Below are 17,421 nucleotides of genomic sequence, written 5' to 3' on the forward strand. Positions count from 1 at the left end.
TCTTGCGATAACATCTCCGAAACCCACATTTTTTTTAATGACACAATGCGAGCTGACCTCGGTTCTGTGAAACTCCTCAGCTTCCCAAAGCTGGATTTGTTTCAGATGAGAGGAAGTGTGAAGCCATATGAGCCTGTGAGGAAAGCACCGCTCCGCTCCAGAGCAAAATTAATCTCAGCCAACTTGGGGGAAGAAGGAGGTGCTAAGACTGCAGAAAGAGACAAACACAATGGGGAGGAAATTACTAAAAAAGAAGTTCAACAAAATGGAGAGACAGAAGTGCTGATGCTCCAACTCTTGTAGTAGAACTAACATTACGAAACAGAAACAACCATTTACTGTACACGACCTATAATTAAACTGGATAATAAAAAAGCTGCATGTGCTTCAAGGATGACTTGATGTTAGGGACACCTGCTCCTTTGCACAACATGTTGGAACTGCAATCTGTCATGCAGATGACACAGAAAACCTCATGTTCAAACCAAATGCAGTGCAATAAATAGGCTGATCTTTTGGGAAATACACTTAATAACTTTCTTGCTGAGAGTCAGGTGAAAAGAGATATTACTCTCATATCTGTGCATTAAATATTAAGTTACAGCCAGCTGACTGTTAGATTAGCTTCATATAAAGACTGCAGGGTGTGAGGATTTTAAGGAGGGAGAACACAAGCTGCCGGAGTAATCTTCATGTTCTGTGTGTTTTATTTTTAGTTAACCAAAAACACCAAAAAGCACTTTTGGTTGTGAAATGAAAAACTGTACACAAAAGAATAAACTAAGCTAGAATAAACTTGTAAAACCGTTTAAAAGAAGGAAGGAGTAACAAAAATGCATTACCTCAAATACTGTAATAAAGTACAATTTTGAGGAACTTGTATGGATTTCGATTACTGAATGGTCCCACAAAGAAACAACAACAAAGAGATGCAAAATATCTGCAGAACAACAAAGAGACTAACAACAACTATGCAAGGGGCCAAAAACAACTGCAAATATTCAAAAATGACTCCAAATTGATGCAAAATCTCTACAAAAGGGGAACCTTTTGTACACAAAACAACCACAAAGAGCGGAGAAAAAAGCTAAACAACATCATCTACTTTTGACTTCATTGAATGTTTTTGAAAGCATCAGTTACTATTTACAGATGTGGATTGTATATGAACAATGTGTTAACACAGTCTACCTCTAAACTCATCATATAGTTTGAGAAAACTGAAAACAAACCTTTAAGTTGGGAACCAATGGACTGAGCAGCTACAACAGAAACATGCTGCTTGCACACTGAGCAACAGTAACAATCTGAAATGTATAACATAGTGGGCCCAGTTCACATTTTACTGTGGAATTAGTGTTGATACTTTTGGTAAAATAAGCAAAAATACTTCTGTACTTCACTTAAGGATTAAGGATTTCAAATGTACTGTATTGGTACTTTTACTTACATAAAGATTCTTTATATGTCTTTCACCACCTAAGTGAAAGAAAAATAAAATAAAAAAGAAAGATAAGTCTTGGCCCATGACTTTCGGGCAGCTAGCAGCAGGTTCCAGCAGGTCTGCACCTGTACTGAACTAACTTCACCTTCAGCTACAATCTGCACTTTAGCAACGTCTACCTTTTAGTTTTAAACACACTAGACAAACCAAACTTAATACATAATCAATTAACACAACCAAACAACAATTTTATATATAAAAACTACAGAAACAATTGCTAATCATTATTTGAAGTCTCCATTTGAAGTATCAATCTATCTATCTATCTATCTATCTATCTATCTATCTATCTATCTATCTATCTATCTATCTATCTATCTATCTATCTATCTAGCTAGCTATCAAACCCCCCTCCAAATGGTACAGTCTGAGTCCCCCTAGTATAAAAGCAATTGGAAGCTCTCACTTCCTGTTTGGCAGTTTAAATCCAGCAGGTAACATGGATGGGAGCACCTGAACAAACATTTGGTTCATGAATGTTGAAAATAACCAATAAATTAACTTTAGAGCAACATATTAGTAAATTGTATTCCTTATGGTATAAACAGTGTTTAGTGGCATCATGGCGACATTAACGTAGACTGAAACCACCAGAAGTAACTTGTTAGGAGGTTAGCATGCTGTACCCATATGTGCTCACTATGCTGACGTTTTTTTTTCTGATAGTTGGTGGTGAAGGTGATGATGAACAACGGCAGCTCAAAGACTCTGATGGTGGACGAGCGGCAGATTGTGAGGGAAGTTCTCGACAACCTGTTTGAGAAAACTCACTGTGACTGTAACGTGGACTGGAGCCTGTGTGAGACCAACCATGACCTGCAACTTGGTGAGTTTCTGCAATGAAGCATCCAGTTTACTGTAGCTTGCACCGACTGTGTTTTTATCAATAAATCGAATAAAACTTCATCTATATAGCATCTTTTATACAGGTTAGAGAAATTCAAAGTGTTTTGCAGATCACCTAGAAGCTCATAGCACAGTGCTAACATAAATTTTAGATTATTTTTCACAAATGATAAGTAACATGGTAAAACCAATATGAATAAAATATTAATAAAATCATTACAATGATTTATGGACAAACACACATATATTTCAACAAGAATGTGGTAAAATAATTAGATAAAACCTTCTAATAATTTTTTTTTTGTCTTTTAAATGTTATAACCATTTTTTTATTGATTTTATTATTTTATCTGTATTTATTCATAATTCATTTCGTTTGGCTTTCTGTTATAATATTGTTTTCTGAGTATCTGGCTTTTTTTATTTTTTTTATAAAGGCTTTTGCTTTTATTTGCTTCTTTTTAAAGCATCTCAGACAAACATTTAAAAGACGCTATATAAATAAAGTTATTATTATGGTAAATATGCAAATATTCAGCTTACATTTAAAGAAAAACAACATTTTCAGTTGCTGTTTCTCTGGCTTGGAGTATAAAAACTAAAGGCATGTTGCAGGATAATTTATTAAAAATAATTTTGATAATTTAATTCAATAATAATAACTTATCTAAAGACTGAAATGGTTGTTATTTTGTGACATGAGTCTTAAAGTTAGAATCTCGAAATATCTCTGTTTTGTTTTCTTTGGCGGTGTCTATGGTGATAGACAGTGCTTTGGTTCTCAATTTGACCTGTTTTTGCAGTTTCACCCTCTGTAGTCATAGTTACCGTTTTTTCCCCACTGACGCAGAATGTCACCACGCCCGCCTCGTGACCCGCAGTTCATAGGCACGCCTAGTACTGTAAATCTGTAAGGGGTTTCACCAGTGGGATTATTGTTACATTTTTCATTGATAGTGACCTAACAGAAATGTATTTAAATGAGAATCTTCAAAATAATTACTGTAAGGTTAAGGATGACTCTGACGTTTCTTGTCTGTTATTGGGAGTAAACTCCTGAGAATTTAATTTGTGGCAAGCTTATTGTTGAGCTGTACAACCTATTTATTGTACAGTATTTTTGGTCAATTGTGACATCCAAGCTTATAAAATACATCTAAAAATACCTTAAATTGGTCTTTTGTTATTGGAGGACACAGCCATATAAAGCATATTTGTTCTTGTCTGAACAAAAGAAACTAAGAAATAATATTCAAAAGCAGACAAAATTAAATTGCTGGAAATACATATAAAGCTGCTTGTCATCTGCATAGAAACAGATTTGGAACAGTTGTTAAATGGGCTGAGAAGAGTTTATGACCAACGATTGATCCATAAACAATCAACATTGCTATTAATGTGTCGTCACAAGTTGATAAAGCTCCATTATGGTTAAATCAGAGGTTATTCTATGTGAAATTTGCTGTTTTAAAACTCTTCAGGACAGGTTAAGTAGTTTTCATAGAAAATTTTAAATCTTTTGGTGCACATTTTTAGCACCAGTTTGGAATAAATCAAAGAACTGGGGTGCTAGAATAAGTAACTACCAATGTTTTATTAACACAAAATGCAATGAAAAGTTAAAACTGGTGCTACAGCTTTGTTGACAAGTGATTTCTGGTTAATTTAGTGCAGAAATAGGTGCAAACTGGGCAGCAGATATACCAGTAGAACCAGAAAAACACAGCAGTCATAAAATAGACGCACTAAAAAGACACACTTTAGAAGCCTTCAGTGAGTTTTTATATAATTGTCAACTAAACACGCACGCACGCACACACACACACACACACACACACACACACACCCATGTGCAGGGAGGGATATTTCATTCAGGTCCAGATGATGAATTGTGTTTTTATTGGCACGATGGCAGCCATACTGCAGCGAGCTCACAATGAAACATTGATTTTACTCCTATCCATCTCTCTCTGCCTCCTCCTCTCTTTTCCTATGCTCTCTCTACCTCTCCCTCTCACACACACATACATACAGTGTAGACAGGTGGGTTTAATTTGCTGTATCGGACACTGTCAGTCATCCTCTCTGTCATACGGAAATAGAAGCCTTATGATCTCAATCCTCCGTCTGAGCTGTCTGTGCTATATTTACTTCAGCTGCTGGACTTCAGATTCTGCTCATTACTGTCTGCTTTTCTAACGTCTTCATCAGATTGTTACAGAGATAATTCATATTTTTAAAGGATTAATCTTCTATATCATGAACAGGGAGTCAGTTTACGCCATCCAGAAACTGTTTTAATGAGATACTGGTGGTAAAGTCATTAACCTCTGTGAGCAATAAATTGTAAGTCAATATTATTTTGCTTGAAAATTATATTCAAGTAATTTAATATGCAGCCATTTTAGCTGTGAAACACTAAATTAAAGGATAAGCCTGGATTTATTGTTCCATATTTTCAACAAATTCCATTAGAAGCACATTTTTAAAGACTTTCCAACTGTCTGGGGCTCAGCAACCAAGTCCTGTTTATCCTACTGAAGACATAAATATTTAGAAATGAAGCATGAAGCAAGTTATTTGAAATATGAAAAAAAAAAAGATTAAAGCAGCTTCAAAAAAACTTTTATTTTGTGTTGATTTTGGTCGCCCCTGTAGACAAAAGTGTTAGTGTTTCCATGAGCACTACTGCCTCATGTCTCAAAGATCTTGACTTGTTAGTTGCTTTTATTTTGAAAACAAATTAAAAAAAGACTTTTACTTTTTTTTAACACAGTTGTTGCAGGATACATAGCAATGAGGGAATGTATGTAAGATTAATTACTATGAAAAGACAACTTTTTAGCCACCAACAAAATTTCATGTACTTCATAAATGAAATCAAAATATTACACACCTGTCGATGGATGGATAGATAGATAGATTAGACAGACAGACAGACAGACAGACAGACAGATAGATAGATAGATAGATAGATAGATAGATAGATAGATAGATAGATAGATAGATAGATAGAGATAATTCAGAAACACTTTTAAATCCTTTCAAATCCCACAAAACTCTCCATCTGGTCTCCATGACCAACCAAGCTTCACCAGTTTTTTCCTCCGTGCTCTATCACTTCCCCTTTTTAACTTTTTCTTTGTTCTTTGGACAATTCTTTATTCCTCTCTTGTTTGATACTGCCCCAATATCAGCCATTACCACAAAATATAACATCAAATTCTCTAAGGATAAATCTACTGCTGCTTCCTTTTAACTGCCCAAGTAATACTTACTTGCCAAACTTTGCCTGGAAAAACACATGTTCTTCCGGTGTGCATGCTGTAAATTTTGTGGGGAATCAGCCCCAGGACAGGCATTAAGATTAACTGTATAGAAAACATCCAAACTTCTTGTTGACGGTCTTGTTTGCTAATATAGGTCATATAGAGGCTTCAGTTTTAAATTGAGACTGTTTTATAACCAGTTATAGCTCTCATTCTAGTTGCTTTACATTATTTAAAACTTGACAAGAGTAAAAAGTGCATTTGTTGGGGACTATTTTCAGCAGGGTATTAATACATATTTGACATGTTAGTATCATTTTATACAGTCTATGGTTAGTATTTACAGCTCCAGGGCAGTTTGTTTGGGATTGAGTCTGTTTATCGTAATGAGGGAACACATCTGTCTCATTCATGTGTTTTCAATAGTTTTTGGACAACAGCGGTGTTTGGCACAGAGAAGTAAAATGTATCAGGTTTTGTATTCAGTGACAACACTTGTTAGTCAGATTAATTTGTTGTCGGTTTTGGTCTTATAGAAAAACGCCAGACTTATCCTTTGACTGTTTACTGCGAATACCATGTGACGGATGACATTTACAGTAATCTGTTGAGGAATTGTAGCATTGCTCAGACTTCCAGTAACTCAAAAAAACAAAGCTGAGGGCAGCATTTCATGGTGGTTTTAATACATTAAGTCACCACAGGACTCCATTTGTGCCAAAGGACTATTATTTAGTATGATGAGGAAAAATGCCACAACTTTTGCTCTGACTCGTTTAAAGTCTTGAAGTCTGGTACGGATATACTTTGGGCAACAGTACAGCTTTGGATTTATTTATTTATTTGGATCATATAAGAAATGTTCCTAAATTTTATTTTCCTTTTGTTTAAATGTGAATACTTTTTATATTTCTACATGTCTAATTTTTTAATACATTTCAAATATTTTTTGCTTGTTTAATTGTTAATACCTTTCTTATACTTCTAGTTTATACTACTTGTTTACTACTAATTGTTATTTTTATTGAAGCTCTCCCTATCTTGCTATCCACATGTCCCTATTGTGGGACTAATAAAGGAAAATCTTATCTTATCAGCAGTCAAAGCCAGGATTTTAGAAAAATAACGAAAAATTCTAACGTGTTTATTAATTAATTAATTTCAGAATTACATATTTTCTTACATTGCATATGTGTGCATAACTCTGATATTCAACTTGTTATGAGTTCATAGATGGCAAATGCTCACTTGGGGCGCTTTACCATTTCATAGAAAAAAACTCACTTTCCAGTCAAGTAGTTTGACCAATTTAGAAAATGTCTTCAGATTTGTGGTTTTGTAAGTCCAGAGAACATGTCCACTAAAGGAGATTTCAATTGGGAAGTGTATCTTTTTAATATCAATCTTACAACAAGCACAATTACTACTGTTGATACACCCTAAGAGGAACTCCCTCTTTTACTTTCCGGGTATTTTTCGTGCTGCCTTTTGCACACAGAAAATGAGGAAATGTGTTTTTCCCTTTGGTCAACACAGTTTATATTTTTAACCAAATGGTATCCCGTGTTTAAATCATCTGTCTGACCCACTGATCTATTTACATCTATAAAATACTTAAGTTTAGGTCATTTAACTCATGACCATGTGTGTTTGACAGGGTCTTGTGTCATCTCTGACTAATTATAAGCCTGACAATGGAAACTGTGTTCATTTTTAAATACCTGTTCCCCCTCCGCCCCCCAATCCTGGGAAATGTTCTGACTAATATACAATTTTCCCGACCTTTGATCTTTACCAACAGAAAATCTGAGGCAAGTCCTGCCCAATAAACACCCTCAGAGCTAAGCAGCAACACTATCTTCAAACAAATCACCCATGTGCTCACCATGCACACTACCGAAACACACCATGTGGTTAATGCAGTTCAAAGGGGTTTTTACTCTGAATAACTCGCTGGAGCAGCAAAGTCACACCATCCATTTAATGATTGTAATAGTCAAACTGTAGACTGGAACCCTGGCAGCAATTTATTTAATGCCTACCTCTGCCTCGGATGCTAACCTGTAATTGGGGCGCATGGCTAAACTACAGTCGAATGCCCAGTGCATTCTGGAGATCTATAGCAGCGAGTGTGTGTGTGGGCAGGGAGGAGGAGGAAAGTGCTCTTAATGTGTTTTCGAGGTTTAGTGCCATTTAAAAATCCTTCCAGCAAAAAGGGGAGCCTTGTGTTTTATCGAGCCCTACCTTAATTCATCTCATTTGAAATAGACAATTGTACAGCTGTGAAATTGACTTTGAACCGAGCTCAGCCGATTTAAAGATTTCGTGACAGAGTGAACTACTGTACATATGGTAAAGTATTTGTTTGATGGCAGAAAGCTAAAACAGAGAGGACATGCAGAATATAATGTGAGATTAAAGGCTGCTGCAGACTCTGGCTTGAATAAATAACATACTGTAGACAGTAAACTGGCTTTTGAAGATTAAAAATGTCTCCAGAGTATTGTCAGGAGAAAATACTTTATTATGGCTGTGTTTACTGCAGAGGTGGGATGTAAGCAAGTATCATTATGAAGTGATGAATGATGCATCACAGCCACCCAAAGCTAAATATAGTTCTCCTGCCTGCAGTACCAGCAGTTTTGTTAATGGCACAAATCAACAAAAATAAAGCAGAGTTAAGGATTCAGATTAAAGGATCAGGTGACCCAATTGCTATCTTTGGGGCCTCTTTACCCCTTTCACCCCCTGGGCCTGTGCTGGTATAGCCCATTCCGTAATATTTCTATAACTTATGAAGGAGTATTTTTACTCCATTTCATTTTGTGTGATTTTGGCTCCCCCTGTGGACAGAACTGGTAGTGTTAGTAGCTTTTTCTTTTGGAAGTAAGTGAAAGAAAGATGCTTATTTTAATACTTTTCTTTTTTTTTTTAAACACATCTGTTGCAGGATGCATAGTGAGGAGTTATTTATTTGTTTTAGCCACCAACCTAATTCATATATCTTACAATGTTTATATTCAATAGACATATTACATACCTTTATTGAAGAAAGAGGGACAATTCAGGATCAGTTTTGAATCCTTTTAAATCCCACAACTCTCTCCATCTATTGAATGAACCACGAAGGTCAAATGTGTTTTCTCCAGTGCTCTGTCACGGTCCCTTTTAGCTTTTTGAACTCTGTCAATTATTTAGTTTTTGTCCCATGCAGTCATGACCACAAAATATAACCCCCTTTTAACTGGGTAATGTACTACTGACAGCCAAACTTTTCCTGGGAAAATGTGTAGATAACCGCAAGCGATATATGGGTACTGTGTTGAGTCTACTTTTGTAGTTGTGTGTATGTGTTGTTTGTATTTTATTATTGTCTGTAAACCAAACTGCCTTACCTAACTTTACCTTACCTTACCATACCTTACCTTACCGTACCATAATGTACCTTACCTTACCATACCTTACCTTACCGTACCATAATGTACCTTACCTTACTTTACCGTACCGTACCATACCATATCGTACTTTACCCTTACCATACCGTACCTTACTTTACCTTACAGTACCATACCATATTGTACCTTACCCTTACCATACCGTACCGTATCGCACCTTACCTTACCTTACCTTACCTTACCTTACCTTGCCTTACCGTACCTTACTGTACCTTACCGTACCGTACTTTACCTTCTCTCACCTCACCTCACCTCACCTCACCTTATGTCAACACAGGCTCTGTTGGTCTGGGTGCTATAAATTTTGTTTTGTCTGATTTCACAGGAAATCGGACCTGGAGACAGGTATTAAGATTATATGAAAAAAGCAAGTATTTTCCCTGATGGTGTCTTTTGCTTGTGTAGGTCAAATATAGGCATCACTATTAGTTTGTGAGGCTGTTTCAAAACCATTTAAAAACTCCTAATTTTTGCTTTAAGGCCATTGTGTGAATATTTGAACATTTCAGACTTTCAGCACCATAAAAAAATATTTAAAAAAAGACATCTAGATTGCACTAATATCAAGATTGTCTCATATCCAAACCAAAACTTATGTAACCAGAGTAATTTGAAGGATGTTTTAATCCCACTTTAATAACATTATTTGAATACTGCCACTACCAGTTTGCTGACATCTAAGTTTGCTTTTTTTTTTTTTTTGACAGAACGGACGTTTGAAGACCATGAGAACCTCGTGGAGCCTCTCTTAGCCTGGACGAGGGACAGCGAGAACAAAGTCCTCTTTCAGGAGCGGGGGGGAAAGTATGAGGTTTTCAAAAATCCACAGGTTAGTTAGTCCCCTCACTGCATACATCTTTATATACCTCTCTAAGCGTATCCTGATTGATCAGAGGTGATGTGCGTGAGATATCTCAGAAGTCCAGCACGGGTTAGGTCATTATTCTTGGCTTTGGTTCGTGCAAATCTATCTCCACTTTGTTTCAGCTCAGCGCCATCTGGCTATTTTCACTGCTGGATTGTTGTCTGAATTATGGGATGTCTTTCCTCCGTGCAGGATGACCTCTTACATTTATGTCCTCACTGTAATATATCAGACAAAACAGCTTCAGGCAAAAGACAGTGAGATCTTGGCATGTTTGTTGATATAATGGACCCTTTATAATCTCAGAGTATTTAATGGATTCGGTCTGTTGGCAGAGACAAATAGTCGGGTTGGAAAACTGGGGAAATATGCTAGTTTTTAAAGTACTCCATCATGTCGTCCACATCCCCCAACAAATGACCGATCTGTTTCATACAGTACGTCCCTATCGATGTACAAGTTCAACTTCTGACAAGAGCGACCAAGATAGAATTCCCCTCCCGGGCTTTCTCTCACCACAACGTAAACATCGGTCCAGACTATGATATGAAATCTCACTAGCACAGTCACAAAGGGACAAAGAGGGTTCAAGGCTTTTTATTCATTTTTATTTATTTATTTATTTCACAGTTTTGTTTATTTAAATTTCCATTGCATATATGGATCAGCAGTTAAGTTTTAAAAATGTAATGCACATTTTCAGACAAGTAAAGATACATGGATAAATTCCAGGTAAATATACCTTTGACAGAACATCATTAATAAAAAAAACCTAAATGAAAAATATATATTTTTTTAAATTCTCATCATCATCAAAATAAATTATGACATGAAATAAATGAGATAGCAGTAGTTAAATAAATATAAAAAATTTGAGTAAAAATTAATTCAAAATAAGTTAATAAATAAATTATTATAAAAGGCCATTTTTAAAGATGAAGACCACCGTTTTTTCTAAAATGAAATGCATAATTTTTAAATGTACTCTTGGGTTAACATTTCCCAAAACCACAAAAAAAGAAAACAACTTTTTTTCTTTGATTATTTTTGTCACTGATCCTGACAGCCAATCTTTTATTCTTATATTTAATGCGTTTGAATTTTAAATCATCGGTCAAAACAGATTTACTGTTTTATCCTTGACCTGACAGGAAAAAAATGTCTTATTTAGATCAAATAGTTTCACAAAGTTCCAGAAAAGTATACATATTTGAGGGAGCAGGCATCCTGACATGAAGCCGATACAGTGCTTATTGTATTCACTCTCTTAGTAGCTGATGTTAAGCATGATAACAAAGCAAACTAAGTGCTAAATTAGTACACCTGAGGCTGATGAGAATGCCAGAAATTTTCCTGGTATTTTTTCATGAATCAAAGTAGGCCTACTGGAAAAATCAATGTTCAAAATGTACAAAATTTTATGACAATTCATCTCAGTTGTTGAGATATTTCAATCCACAGAGATGAATGATAGAGGAAAAGTCTTACTGATTAACTTTGTTTTATTCCTGCAGAACTTTTATCTATGGAAGAAGGATAAGAAAGCTCTCAAAGAAATTAAAGACAAAGACAAGGAGTTATTAGTACAGGTAAATAAACTCTCACACACAATCAAAACAAAGTGAAATATTTCCTTGAGAGTGCCTGTTGACCCAGTGGGATCTCCTCTCAATGACCCCTTTCATCCCTTCTTCACCTCTGCAGGAGAACTTCTGCGGGAGTTCCATCATCGTGCCGGATCTCGAGGGGGTGATCCACCTCAAAGAAGACGGCAAGAAGTCCTGGAAGCCGAGGCTCTTCCAGCTGAGGGCCTCAGGAATTTATTACGTGCCCAAAGGGAAAACCAAGGTCAGGGGTCAAAAGGGGGACATCAGTTTGCAGCTTAGACCAGATCATAAACACACATTCAACATCTAATACTCTAATCCAGAGTACATTTAGACGAGCTCAAGCGAGTGGTGAAAGATGAAAGTCGTGCAGATATAGAGATATTCTTGCAACGTAAATCTTATCCCTCCTGTTATGTTGCTGGTCAAACTGAACCATTTCAAAGTTTAAAAATCTAAAAAAAAATTGTTAAAAGTATTTTTTTTCCATAAAAAATGTAAAATGTAAAATACATTTTTTAAAAAATCAATGTCATGTAAAACCATTGTTTTTTATATGTAGGTATTTCCAATATACAGAAAAAAAGTTTTAACATGCATTTTTTATGAAAAACAAGTGAATTATCCTCATTGAATCATGATCTCTGAGAGGTAAAGAACACCAATGCACTTAATATTGATTAAAAATGGTTAGCAATGGAGTTATTAATTAAATATAAACAATGTTTATTGGGATTTTTTAGTTTCTGACTTTTTTGGATTATTAAACAAGCCCCGGTCAAATTGACCCATAAACGTTATTCCTGTTCCTGAGAAACAGACATTACAGGAGGGTTAAAGGTATACTGTGCAGGATTCTTACTTAAAAACAATCTCTTAATCACCACGAATGACCCACTAGTGTAGCAGAGACCCTGGCTTCCGCCTGTATTTACTCTTTTATTTTTATTTTGCTGCTCTTTTGGACATGAAGCTAAAAAATAGCAAACACAGCAAAAAAAACCCCGTTGCATCTGGGGTTTGCTTTCATTATTGTTGAGCTGGGGAGGCGGGGCCAAGTGTGAATGTTTATAAACATTAAGCAAGAATTCCTGCAGAGTATGCCTTTAAGAAATATGGTTATTCGTCACCCGTAATACAAAGTCCCAGTGCGCAGTCTTTATGAACCACATCATTGCTTCATGCAACACTGAATCTAACTACAACTCCCTTCTGGACTCTTACATTATATATTTACTTACTGTATGTCTTAGGTCTCTTGGGAGCTTTTACTCCCCAAACATACCGTTCATACAGGGCATTTTGCTGCTACTGTTTGCACTTGTGTTCAGTCCAATAGGCAGTGAAAACAAGAAAATGTTTAAATAAAACTAACAAAAAACCCCGACATCTTTCTAATATAATCCCTCATTTCTGTTTTCAGTCTTCCCGTGACCTCATCTGCTTTATCCAGTTTGACAATGTAAATGTCTACTTCGGCAAAGACTTTAAGGCCAGATACAAAGCCCCAACTGACTTCTGCTTTGTTCTGAAGGTGAGTTAGCTTTAAATGTGTTGCCTTTTCTATCTACTGTTTGTCACACCCTTCCACGGTACAATGAATGAAAAGAGAAGCTGCAACTTCCCTTAACAGAAGAAAACAATTCCAGTAAGACTTAGAGTGCCCTGTCAGTTTTGTTGTTTTACTAATGGGTGTTATGAAGCATACAGTATATTCAGTGGTGGGGAAAGTATTCAGATCCCTTACTTCAGTAGAAGTACTAATACCACACTGTGAAATGACTCCACTACCAGTAAAAGTCCTGCATTTAAAACTTACTGAAAGTACAAAAGTATCTGCATCAAAATGTACTTAAAGTATCAGAAGTAAAAGTACTCGCTATGCAGAATGGATCCACTCAGATTGTTTTATACATTCTAAATATATTGTTAGAGTATTTGTATTGATGCATTTATATAAACAGCGTTAATAAGTTAAACATAGGGCTCATTTTAACTACTTAATATACTGTTATAAGGTTTAATAAAATTAAAAAAAGTCAAATCACTTTAAATTTGTCATGTTTTTATGTTAAATCTAAAGCTGGCAGCTAAATGTAGTGGAGTAAAAAGTACAATATTTGCCTATAAAATGTAGTGGAGTAGAAGTATAAAGTTACATAAAATGGCAATACTCAAGTAAAGTACAAGTACCTCAAAATTGTACTTAAGTACAGTACTTGAGTTACATTTCACCACTGAGTATATCACACAGTGTATGGCATAGGGCAGGAGATGTATGGTGAGCTGCAAAAGCTGCGTGCTTTACTGGAAATGTGAAAAGCAATAAATATAGTTTAATTTGAAGAAGTGAAAAGAGAAAGTTTTATCCATGAACAAGATTACTTTTTAAGCAGTTCCTTTTTCTATAAAATAAATGAATGTAAAAGCCCCGTGCATTAAATTAAAAGAGTGCTACAGTACTCATTTAAGCGAGAAATGCTGACTGACATGACAAAAAGTGAGAATTAGATGAGTTGGTGGTGAGTCTTAAAGGGAAGCGAAAGTCTACTTTCCTTCTTTCTTTTCCCCTGTCTTCTCTGGGAAATACAAGAATCAGCAGATACCGTTGGGCTAGTTGTTGAGGATCAGAGCGAAAAGAGCTTAGGGAGGCAAAGAAACTGAATTATCCACCAGTGAAAGACAGAATCCTCAAGGTTTGAGCTAAAGGCCAAAGCTGCTGGCCAAGGGCACAGGCAAACGACCTGTCAGAGTGGACTTCCTGAGCCAGGTTTCACTCTTTTCCCCTTGTTGTTGTTCAGAAATGATACAGTAAAACCTGTTAAAAGCCGCCGCCTCTGTTGTGCTAGATGGTGACTAAGATGATATGAAACTGAGTGAAGCTGTGTTTTCGGCTGCCAGTGTGTTCAATTAGGGTGTGTTTTGACAGATTGGCGGAGTGGTGTTTACGGGCTGCCAAAAGCTGCTGCAATTCAAGGACGAGAGCGAAACAATTTAGCTTCATCATTTAGCTGTTTTATATTCAGAGCTGCCTGAGGTGATCTCCAGTACCATCCCCATTATGTATAAATGATACCATGACATTACATGGGAAGTCAACTTCCTCTTCAGGGGAAAACAATTGACTCTGTGATAAATGTTAGAACAATGCAGTGTGCTCTGTAAAGCAAATATTTGGTATATACTTACTGGCTTGAATCCAACAATTTAGACTGTTTCAGCATCTCATATTTCTTTAATTAAACTGGATGATAGGATGCCATTTGGTTTTTGTTTTTTTATTTTTCTGTTCTTGTTGTAGAAATGCTGACTGGACTATTCTAAACAACAGGAATTTAAATTTTAACATTAATTTAACTGGAGCTGCCTGTTTAACACTCTGATTCTTGACTCTCTCTGCCCCCTTGTGGTATCCTTAAAGGGAAACTCCACTAATTTTGCACATCAATATCAGTTGACTGTTCATTTTGTGTACCGCTACACTTCTAATGTGCAGTGGTGCCCCCAAAAAAGTATGTACCTGGTACAGCAGGGGAAAAATAATAACAATAATAATGGGCTTTTTTTTCTCTTTTGAACATTCATCTGGCTCATTGCTCATAATTCTTACTGTAAGAAATGATATACATTATATACTTACATTTCTGCTATTTGACATTAAGTATTAATATATATTTTTTGTGTTTGTTTGTTTGTTTTCCTGAGAGTATTTTGCATTTTTACAGATATTGCACATTCGAGAAAATATATTTTAGCATGTTCAATGGGTTAAATAAGTTGTTCATGTAGTAGTATGAAAATAGATGAATAAATATATTGTAATATATAAGTGTTATATGACATATATAATATAGAAAAATACAGAAAGCCTAATATAGGCCTAATGTGGTTGGATGTAAACAGAGATGGTGCCAATAAACCAGAAAAGTGACCTGGTGGAACAAACAGTGCTGTATTATGTGGTGCTGCTGTCTGATTGCAGCTGGTGGACGACCTGCGGGCGATACTATTGTCAATAAGAGAAATTAAATTAAAAAATAAATATTGCAAATGTCTGTAATGTAAAGTAATGCTCCATTGTAAGACTCTTAAAATGTGTTGTTTGCTCACAGTTCTGTGGAGTAAGTAAAGAGGAAGCAGAGTTATTAGAGAAGCTGTTTCAAAGCCTTTCTTGTCATATGCAAAACAATGACAGTGGAGCTGACATTGGCAACAATAAATTATTGTTCTTAGCCTCCCTAAAACAATGCTATTGCAAAACAGAAGTGGATTAAAAAAAACTGAAAATAGCACAGGACTTTCAATTAGGAATGCATTGGAACAAACATAGTGTAACATACTTTGTCATGCCTTTGTGGAGCATTGTATGTGAAAAAAAGTCTTAATTTACCCAGCATTCCTGCTATATTAATCCTACCTAATTTGATATCTAAAATGAATCCATTGCACAAAGCTGTTTAGTTTGTTAAGATCTTAAATCTGTTAGTTTGATCTAATTTGAGGTCTGCAGCACCTGCACTTAAGATAAGGTAACTAGTAGATAGAAAACATGTAAAATACAGGATTGGTAAAGATCTACTGTTAATAATGGGGAAGACTTTAACAAAGTAGGTTCTTTACTCACCTGTCTACCTTTTGGATATTTTCTCCACAGCATCCTCAGATCCAAAAAGAGTCTCAGTACATAAAGTACCTCTGCTGCGATGACGAGTGGTCCATGAACCTTTGGGTGACCGGAATACGGATTGCAAAGGTAAATCGAACCACCTCCGTATTTAATAATTTAAAAAAGTCTCCTTTCGACCAGAACTCATGCCCTGTGGTGTGTTTCTTGCACTTCCAGTACGGTGCTTCACTGTATGACAACTTTAAAACAGCTGAAAAGAAGGCAGCTGTCAGCTCTGTGTGGACGAACCGCAGCACTCCATCCAGCTCCAATCCATCAACGCCCTCACCCACCATGAAAGGTAGCAGGACACACAAGCTGCCCTTCACTGATGTGAAACAAGCCAGATGTAATGATATTACTACAGGCCATTTTGCTTGTACAGTATGTTCACTCATGGTGATTCTTCTTCTTCTCTGACAGCCAAATCACCAAGCCAGGCCAATGGGCACGCCCCAAAGCCCCAACCAGAACCTGTTACTAAGGTACAAAGCTCTTCACTGGGGGTGAAACTAATGATTATCTTTATTTTCGATTCATCTGCCAATTATTATTGTTTAGTCTATAACATGTCAGAAAATAATGGGGGAAACACTATATTGCAGTATGTCAAAAAAAAAAATTCACACTGTAGTTTGTCTAAAAACAGCCAAAGAAGAGTATGTTGATCATGGTAATGGTATACTATGTGTATGTAGTATGTGTCGTATATATTAAAAAACACCATATTATAGGATGTCCAAAACTTGAAGAAATTTTTTTTTAAAAATTCAAAGAAAAGAAAAAAAGTCATACTATAGTATGTTGTTTTTTTGTCAAAAAGTGAATTTTTAAAAATGCAAATGTTAAAAATGACCCTATTATAGTTTATCGATACATATTATGTTATAATTTATGCAGAAATGACAGAAAAATACCATAAGATTGGAGAAAAAAAAGAGTCATACGTTAAAAATGGCTCTATTATAGTCTGTTGATACATATTATCATATAACGTATGCAGAAATGACAGAATAACACCATATTATAGGATGTCCAAAATTTGGAGGAAAAAAAAGCCATAGTATGTTGTATGTTGTGAACCTATTATAGTTAGTTGACATATTATATACATACATATATACATATTATTGTACATTCTGTCCAACAATAATAGTAATCACCATATTTTATCCAAAAATGACAGAAAAACATTAGATTACAGGATGT

The 17,421-nt window shown here is 35.7% G+C and overlaps 1 protein-coding gene across 1 annotated transcript in view; it reads left to right on the top strand.

Annotated features, from left to right (window-relative positions):
* Positions 1 to 17,421, top strand: part of apbb1ip (amyloid beta (A4) precursor protein-binding, family B, member 1 interacting protein) — a 35,243-nt gene that overhangs the window by 16,357 nt on the left and 1,465 nt on the right. Inside the window, exons 6-13 of the mRNA XM_059326968.1 lie at positions 2,171 to 2,330; positions 9,782 to 9,903; positions 11,454 to 11,528; positions 11,644 to 11,787; positions 12,970 to 13,080; positions 16,201 to 16,299; positions 16,390 to 16,513; positions 16,636 to 16,697. Of these exons, the coding sequence (XP_059182951.1) occupies positions 2,171 to 2,330; positions 9,782 to 9,903; positions 11,454 to 11,528; positions 11,644 to 11,787; positions 12,970 to 13,080; positions 16,201 to 16,299; positions 16,390 to 16,513; positions 16,636 to 16,697 (897 nt within the window). The remainder of the gene's footprint in view (positions 1 to 2,170; positions 2,331 to 9,781; positions 9,904 to 11,453; positions 11,529 to 11,643; positions 11,788 to 12,969; positions 13,081 to 16,200; positions 16,300 to 16,389; positions 16,514 to 16,635; positions 16,698 to 17,421) is intronic.

This window comes from Centropristis striata, chromosome 23 (assembly GCF_030273125.1).
Source record: "Centropristis striata isolate RG_2023a ecotype Rhode Island chromosome 23, C.striata_1.0, whole genome shotgun sequence".
NCBI classification, from domain to species: Eukaryota; Metazoa; Chordata; class Actinopteri; order Perciformes; family Serranidae; genus Centropristis; species Centropristis striata.